Genomic DNA, 8,057 nt, shown 5'->3' on the forward strand with positions numbered 1-8,057 from the left:
ACGGATGGGCCTGAGGAACTCACCGGGCCGCCAGGCTCATGAGGCAGCTGTGCCCGGGACAGCGGCAGTCACCGGAGTCGCCGTAGCTCATGCCCAGGCTGCGTCCCAGCAGCTGGGCCAGCAGGACGGAGAAGGACTCCAGTGTGGTGGCCCCTTGGTACTGGAGGGAGGAGAGAGCAGAGCTGCCACAGCTGTGCCATCCCTGCAGAAACCCAGCGCCGGCCATGGACGCGCCCACCCATCCTTGTCCCTGCCACTTGTGACCCTCAGAGACGCAGGGGCTGGCAGGGGACGGGCAGGGGACACCACACGGCACCGTACCACGGCCACTGCACCAGCAGCATCCCTCTGACAGGCCCTTCCTGGAGCCGTTGCACCCACCGCTGCTGCTCGGTCCCTGTACCTGAGACACAAGGGGTGCTCAGCGGCGTCCAGCCCGGGACGCCCCGCTGGGGAATCCCAGCTCCCGACAGCCCAAGCCCCCTCAGCCCCTCCCGCTGTCCCCCAGTGCCTCCCAGCAGCCCAGGGGATCTTCCTCATTCAGCCTACCTTGGTTTAGCCGATTTCTACCGTGTGACCTTTAAGGAGCAAGGAAACCTTTATCTTACACTAACAGGTAAGCCGCATCATACGAGTGCGGCGCGAGATGCGGCTGTTTCCACTGCAAAAACCGCTGGAGAAGGTCGTCTGCTTCCCCTGCTGTCAGTATTTTATTCTCCTCTGTCCACAGCTCCAGGGAGGACAGCACGATGGTAACGTTAAGAGGGCTGAACATCTGAAAGCACAACAGAGGAAGCGCCTGCCCACAGACCCTGCTGCTGAGCAGAGCTACGGCGCTGGCACAGTGAATCAGGCAGGAGAAGCCAATTGCTACCATCAGTCACTGAATGACTGATAAAGAAGAAGGCCTAATAACTCCATAGGAAGGTTTTAGGGGGGTTGTGAATAACTTAAGTTGCTTCTAAGCACCTGAGCTCCAGACTCACCCAGGCAGTGAACCCCAGCCTGAGCAGTACCACTGTCACAGCTTTACCGTGGCCTTTTCTCTTAGCCCACTAGGACTAAACCCCTCAGCCAGCTCTGATCAAGCCTGGCCCAGGCTGCCAAGAAGCTCGGAGCTCCTGCCAGGCCCTGCCCAGCCACTGCAGCCAGAGGCCAACACCTGGAATGTTTTATGTAACCTCCTCCTAAAACCAAAAGCAGCCAGGAGATGGGTGGCCACTACTAACATCCCCCCCACGCTGTCTTACTACAAAACAAACTGGCCTTTAAAACTTACATTGTTGACTAAACCGAAGACCTGGACGATCTTCTGCATGGCAGCATTTGTGTCTGAACCCATATAGTTGTACTGAAAAATAACCCAAGAGGGCACAGCTGTACACAAGGTGTTTACCATGATGAAGCAGAACAACGTGGAATGCTGAAATAATTGCCAGCATCCAACCATGTAAATGTGAGCCACGAATTTCCATTCTTTCCTACAAAACCCACAGTACATGTAACTTTTCAAAAGGGAAAACAAATACATACAAAAGCCAGGAAATAGCACTATGCTCACAGAAGCTGGGCAAACACAAGGAGAAGGTGACTGGCACAGACTTACCAAAGCCTTGTCCAGAACTACGTGCACTCTGAAGTATTTGGGAGATTGTGCTGCAGCTGACAGTGGCTGAAAAAGAAAGGTCTCCAATTATATTTATTTCTGCATTCTATAGTCACCATGTTCCTGGGGCTTGTTCTGCTGCTCAAGTGTTCACTCAAAAGCAAAGCTTCAGTCTTGTCTTCAGATCCACACAAGGTAGAAGCCCATCCAACTCGGCCATTTCTACCTTGGTCCTGCTTCTCATCAGGCACAAGATGAGCAACGATCCACCAACACCCCACCACCAACACCCCATCACAAGCAGTGGCACTCCTAAACCACCCTCCCACTCATTTCTGCCCGTCCATATGACACCAGCCAAAGCCTCCCAGGGTATCAGCCCCCCCTCGGGTGGTGTGGACATTAGCACCACCACGAGAACAGGCACCCACTCACTTCATCACCTCCATGTGCTTTGTCCTCCATCTCCTCTGCCCTCAGCCCACCCGGCCCCCTCTGGGGGCGGCTGCTGTCCAGGAGGGAGCCTGTCGTGTTCTCACCGCTCAGTCGATACGCAAAGTGCTCGAAGTCAGGAGAATAACCCAGGGGCTCAATCCCATAGCTGATGTTCTCCAACTGCAGCAAGCCCCTGCCAGGGTGACAGCGTGTCATTTGTCACCGGGTGCTGGCAGCCGTGACGGGGAGGCTGCCCCAGCCCCGCTCGCCTTCGGCCGAGGGCTCCCCCAGAGCAGAGGTCTGGCAGCACCACAGGCACTAAGGGGCTGGGCCGTGCTGGGAGGTGGTGGTTTGTTACCTGAGCCCCGAGCAGGTGCTGAGGGTCACTGCTGAGCTGGGGAAGCCCTCGACGTACCCCCGGTACTGGCAGCCTCCCTGGATCACAACAGGAGACAAGGAGCCTGATCCGTGGTGACCAAGACGATTCCCTCGCCTGTCACCCAAACAGCTGAACTGCAGGTACTGGACAGCAGCTCTACACTGCAACACGGCACAAGGACACCCAAAGCAACCCAAATTACCTTGGTAAGGGTTGAAACAGAGTGCAAAGATCCCCTCTCATCAGACAGGTAAATCCTGAAATCATCAGATAAAAAGACACTACAAAAGAAAAGCATAAAGTGAAGCACTTAAAATAGGATCCCTCAGCCCATTTCTTGAGCTTTTCCCAGGTCCTGCAGCCTGCACGTGTCGCTCTGGCAGCTGCAGAGCTTCTGGCAGCTCCAGAACCCGCTGGCATCAAACATCCCTCAGACCCTTCTCCCACCCCTTGGCACCCAGCTGTGTAGCACACACCCACAAGTCCCCTGCAGGATTTGGGATGTGCCCACACCAAGCACAATCCAGGCAGCTGCAGCGGCTGGGAAGAGCCTAAAGGAGCAGCCCCAGCACCGGGATCAGCCCAGCCCGTGCTGGAGCAGACAGAGCCCATGGCCAAAAACAGGAGCAACGGTCACACAAAGGCAACACCGGGGCCAACTTACTGCTGCTGGAGATGAACAGTGTATGGCTTCCCCTCGATCCTCAGAACATAGGACATTGTGTCCTTGTGCATGCAGAAAAGAAGAAAAAGAGAGAATTAGGAACACCTTTAGCTTTGGAAAACCACACTCCAAGGACAGCCACTTGTGGAGGGCCGGCGCTGGAGCTCCAGCGCTCCCTCGGGGAGCGGGTGCAGCCTTGGCTGCAGCTGTGCTGGCAGCACCAGTGCAGTGACCCGGGACAGCTGCCAGCCCATCTGTACCACCCCCCCCTGCAGCTGGAGAGCAGAGTCCCCTCTGCACCTCCCCAGGCTGACCGTGACTCCCCTGCCCACCAGAGCCCCCAGAAGGGACCTGCCTGCTGAGGTGCCATTGCTCCCATCGTGTTTGGAGGCAGCTGCATGGGGACCATGACCTGGGCCTGCACCAGCGAGCCTGGGGAGGAGGGGGAGACGCCCATGGGGTGCCAAGACCAGTCACAGCATTGTGAGGCAGCCCCACGGGCAGGCGGAACTGGGGGGGAACCAGTCTGGACTCACCCAGCAGCAGCAGCAGCCCTGGGCACAGCTCCATTCCTACCCACTAACGGCCTCAACTCACCCAGTAACGGTCTCACCCTCTCCGGTAACAGCCCCATCCCACCCAGCCAGCAACAGTCCCACCCGCCCCAGAAAGCAGAAGAGGCACTTTGTACAAAACCGGGACCTTTTATTGCTGTTTGCCTCTTACAAAGGGGGTTGGGAACAGCCCTTTCGTCAGCCCCCGACGGTACCGGAGCGACGCGCGGGGACGGCTCTGTGGAGCTTTGGAAACGCCCGTGGGACACAGGCGTGGCCTCTGCTCTCGCCCGCCCTGCCCGGGGACAGGGGTAACGTACACTTCAGGAAGAAAGTCAGTAGTCATCGTCAGTATTCAACACATGTAAAATTTAAGCTATTTCCTCTCCATAGTATTGCTTCTAAAAACCGCGTGTTCGCTGCCCTGCGCCACCGCCCCGCGAGGATCGCCAACGCCCACGCTGCAAGTATAAAAACTCTTATCTATTAAAAGGCACCATTTTCAGCACAGTTTTAGTTCACACATACAGCTTCAAATACAATTTCAGTACGACTCCCCTCTCGGATGACCTCAGGCCCTGGATTCCCTCCTCTTGTCCCCACCCTCCGGCCCGAGCCCGCTCCAGCGTGAGCGACTCCCACCGTCTGCCCTGCTGGGCTCAAAGCTGATTGTTACAGACAGCCTAAACTGAGTAGAACGTAACAAATATTAGGAAGTGATTATCTTGGAACAAAGGTAAGACCCCCACAAATACATCTGGTTGATATTCTATCTGATGTTTTATATATTTTAATACTGTTATAAATCTTAGTGTAAGTTTATGGGAAACCACAGGAGTTCAAGTATTATTGCAAATGCAAACACTATATATATATATTTATATGTATATACAGAGGAAAAGATGGGGTTTTTTGGCAATATTATGGGGGATTTTACAGATTGAGGCTGTACTTGGTGGCTAGCACAGTGAAAAAGCCAAGCACTCTTTTCAGTACTTTTTTTTTTTTAGCAGGTTTGTGCAACAGGTTCTAACCATGACCACCAGCATCCAGCTCCTGCCCTCGGCAGGGTCACCATGACCAGACCTCAGCCCCCCCTCCTTGGCAGCACAGCAAGCACTGCACTCTGCTCCTCAGGGACAGTTTACAGCCCAGTCCAGCCAGTGGTGCAGCACGGCTGGCAGCTGGTCCAACACAGCCGTGCCCAGAGGGGGCGAGGGGCAGGCAGAAGGGCTGCGGCCGTCAGCGGGCTCCTGTTTAAAGTGCTGGTCGAGGCAGACACAGTTTCTCCCTCTGGGGGCTCTGCAGGGATTGCTACTCAGTCCTTAGACCCAAATTAAAACCTAAGAGCAGCCTGTTTTTAAAAACCAAAATACGGCCATATCTTTTCGTACCTTCACTGCCCATTCATGGTATTAGTCGTAATTAGTACGGGACTCTTATTTAGCAATTCACAATGACTAATTTAAAATCATTAAACTTAGTGCCCATATAGCACAGCTTAGTGTCAGTCAGCATGAAAGTCAGAATCTAAGTGCATTATTACACATCAATAAACAGATATACATGCATAAACATGTTTACAATATACTGATCTTCCTCTGAAGAGTACACTGATACCTGATTTCACTTGTGCCACTACTGTGTAAATGGGTAACATTTTCCAGTCCATGCAAAATGATTTCAAGTTAATGGGCCAGATTTCCTCGTTTTGAAAGCAGCATGGGTTCCTTCAGCCCTTCGCTGGACGTTTAGACAGACGACACCAAATTGGACAATCTCCTTTTCAGGGCTCATTGCAGAAACGGGGACACCAGAAGTGACTCCCAGGCGCTGTCCTCTCACTGCAGGCTGCTCCACGTCCAGCCCCACGGCCCCGCTGCTGCAGCTGGCAAAGCCACAGGACCTGGACAGCTCTAAGAACAGCTGGATGTTTTCAGTTCCTGTAGCTTTGGTAGAGGTATTTAGTGTGAAGTCCGACATTCCTCGTTTCGCTCTCTCGGTTGCTGCACCCCAGGCTGCAGGAGGAAGGTGTTCCAGGACTGCCCAGGGCCACCACGTGAGGAGGAGAACTGCAGCTTCAGCTCTGCCTCGTGAGCAGGTCACAGAATCACAGAATGGAGGTGGTTGGAAAGGACCTCTGGAGATCATCTCGTCCCACCCCCTGCTCCAGCAGGTCACCCACAGCAGGGTGCCCAGGAAACATCCAGGCGGGTTTGGAATCTCTCCAGAGAAAGAGACTCCCCAACCTCTCTGGGCAGCCTGCTCCAGGCTCTGCCACCCTCAAAGTCAAGAAGTTCTTCCTCATGTTCAGATGGAACTTCCTGTGTTCTAATTTGTGCCCACTGCCCCTCCTCCTAGAGGTGAGGTCAGCTCACGAGGGCCCTAGAGAAGCCAAAAGCTATTTGGGAGGCAAAGGCGCCGGTCGAGAAGGAAAGTACTGTCCCTGAGGTAAACATTTCTGCTGTGGAGCAGGAGGTCCCTGAGGTGCACACTTCTGCTGCGGAGGTGGCGGTGGCCTACAGGGGGACAGAGAAGCCTTGGTCAGCCCAGGTGACTGCACTCCAAACACACACTCCTCTAACCTGGCACTGCTCCTGTGGCCACTGTGGCAACGCCTCAGCCAGCAATGCTGCTTCTCACAACCCCAGCTGCCACAAGATCCAAGGCTCATTTCGGACACACCATGGCCTGACTCTGCTTCCCACTGCCAGAAATCCTCAGGGAACCCCAGTTTGTTACACTCTGCTATTCCAAAAACAGTTTAAAGCCCCCCCACAGCTTGCCCACCAGCACAAGCTATTCTGAAGTAGTCCCTTCTGACACCTTGCACTTTCTGGATTCCCATGTTTTATGGCATAGACATCACATCTTAGAAACACAATTAAAAAGTAAAATGAAAAATAAAGGAAAACTTTCTGCTCAAATGTGATGAGAAATGATCTTGTGCTGGGCAATAACATTCACCAATCAGAAAAATGACAGATTTCTGAGTAATTTCTTTTTAAAGTGTGTATTTTGAGAGGCATTTCATTCACATGTATGCAGGGCTAATCCAGCCCCAGAAACACATTCTGAAACCTGTTAATCAAAATGTAGCTGTGACAGGGTGTAAAACAAATGCTGTGGGTAATGGCACTTCAGCTCCACAGCGCGAAATGAAAGAGAAACTTCTTTCAATAAAGGTCAGCCCTGCTTGCGTATGGCACGTGATGGAACACCCTAATGCTCACAGGGATGAAGGCAATGACAACATCCATTCATCAGCACAACTGCCAATAACTCCACCAACCTTGTCGGCAGCTTCTGTGCCTGTGGTGCCTGGTAGGGAGGAGATGGGTAGTAAGGCTGGTGGTAAGCCTGCTGGGGATGCTGGTTAACTGGGTATGATGGAACAGGATAGGTGTTTGGTTCCATATCCTGCAAAGAAAACAACAAGAATGTTCACAAATTTGCACTTAGGGAACTGAAATACTTGTTTCATCTGTTAAGTGACATTTAAGACCACTTGCAAACAAGCCTGGAAGTGTCAGAGTTCTACCGAGTATGAGAAACTCAGTAGCAAGAAGCAGCAGCAGTTTGACAAGTACTACATTAAAAAAAAATAAAACCCACTCCACACAGAAAGGCCGATCACAACAAGGGCCTCATTTGCTCTGCAGGTGTGCTTTGGTGAGTTACTGCACTCAGAGAGGTCTGCAGAGGAGTGGGGCTAGGGAGCTGGCAGGGTTTGCTTCCCCCCTTGGCTGGGGTGGGGGGTCCTGTGTAAGGGAAAGGGGTAGCAGAGCAGCTGAAATACTTGTCAAGCCAAGCACAGAGTGTAGAAAAGCCTGAACAGCAGGAAACTGTGGAGTTCCTCCAGCACCCCTTACGAAATAATTCTTCTCTTTGCCTCACAGCAAAGAAAACCCAATTTGAAGAAATGAAAAAATAAAGTAACTTTGGAGCTTATTAGGGCCAAAACCATACAAACTGCCCTCAGCTGTTACTTCAGAGTAACCACTAGGACATGGAGTAGGGAGAAGTGGCCATTCCTACCATGGGAAGAGCTCTGGGAGCATAAGGCATGCCGTGGGAAAAGCCGCGGGGGCGGAAGTCTCTCGGTTCGGGTTCTGTCCTAGGCGGTGGTGGCTGAGGTGACCTGGAAGCCATTGACAGACTGTGAGCAGACAAGGTGGACACTGTGACGAGGCAGCTGTTCAACACAAGCACTCCGAGCTCACCAGATGGGTTTATGCTGGTTTTGCACATGTCAAGAGTCAGGTAGATAATATTTGCCAGAAATCTAATGAACAACATAGCTCTCTTTCTGCTTAGGACTGTGACAGCTCCATGTTGCCACTTATAGCAATCATGGGACCCAAAAATATAAAACCTATCACCAACATGCAACAACAAACATAACAGCAGGGATTGACT

General features: G+C 52.7%; 2 protein-coding genes across 2 annotated transcripts in view; both read right to left on the minus strand.

The window, feature by feature from the left end:
* LOC103779325 (disintegrin and metalloproteinase domain-containing protein 2-like) overlaps window positions 1–5,621 on the minus strand; it is a gene marked incomplete at its 3' end in the record, with an annotated part of 6,669 nt that extends 1,048 nt beyond the window's left edge. Inside the window, exons 1-10 of the mRNA XM_008946950.1 lie at window positions 5,484–5,621; window positions 3,085–3,146; window positions 2,623–2,701; window positions 2,400–2,476; window positions 2,080–2,234; window positions 1,607–1,674; window positions 1,280–1,351; window positions 609–775; window positions 322–403; window positions 24–160 (exon numbers count right to left, since the gene is read on the minus strand). Of these exons, the coding sequence (XP_008945198.1) occupies window positions 24–160; window positions 322–403; window positions 609–775; window positions 1,280–1,351; window positions 1,607–1,674; window positions 2,080–2,234; window positions 2,400–2,476; window positions 2,623–2,701; window positions 3,085–3,146; window positions 5,484–5,621 (1,037 nt within the window). The remainder of the gene's footprint in view (window positions 1–23; window positions 161–321; window positions 404–608; window positions 776–1,279; window positions 1,352–1,606; window positions 1,675–2,079; window positions 2,235–2,399; window positions 2,477–2,622; window positions 2,702–3,084; window positions 3,147–5,483) is intronic.
* Window positions 5,622–6,039: 418 nt separating this feature from the next.
* Window positions 6,040–8,057, minus strand: part of ADAM9 (ADAM metallopeptidase domain 9) — a gene marked incomplete at its 5' end in the record, with an annotated part of 17,686 nt that continues 15,668 nt past the window's right edge. Inside the window, 3 exons of the mRNA XM_008946951.1 lie at window positions 6,040–6,157; window positions 6,931–7,058; window positions 7,677–7,779. Coding sequence (XP_008945199.1) covers window positions 6,040–6,157; window positions 6,931–7,058; window positions 7,677–7,779 — 349 coding nt within the window. The remainder of the gene's footprint in view (window positions 6,158–6,930; window positions 7,059–7,676; window positions 7,780–8,057) is intronic.

Source organism: Merops nubicus, unplaced genomic scaffold, assembly GCF_000691845.1.
Source record: "Merops nubicus isolate BGI_N331 unplaced genomic scaffold, ASM69184v1 scaffold22759, whole genome shotgun sequence".
Lineage (NCBI taxonomy): Eukaryota > Metazoa > Chordata > Aves > Coraciiformes > Meropidae > Merops > Merops nubicus.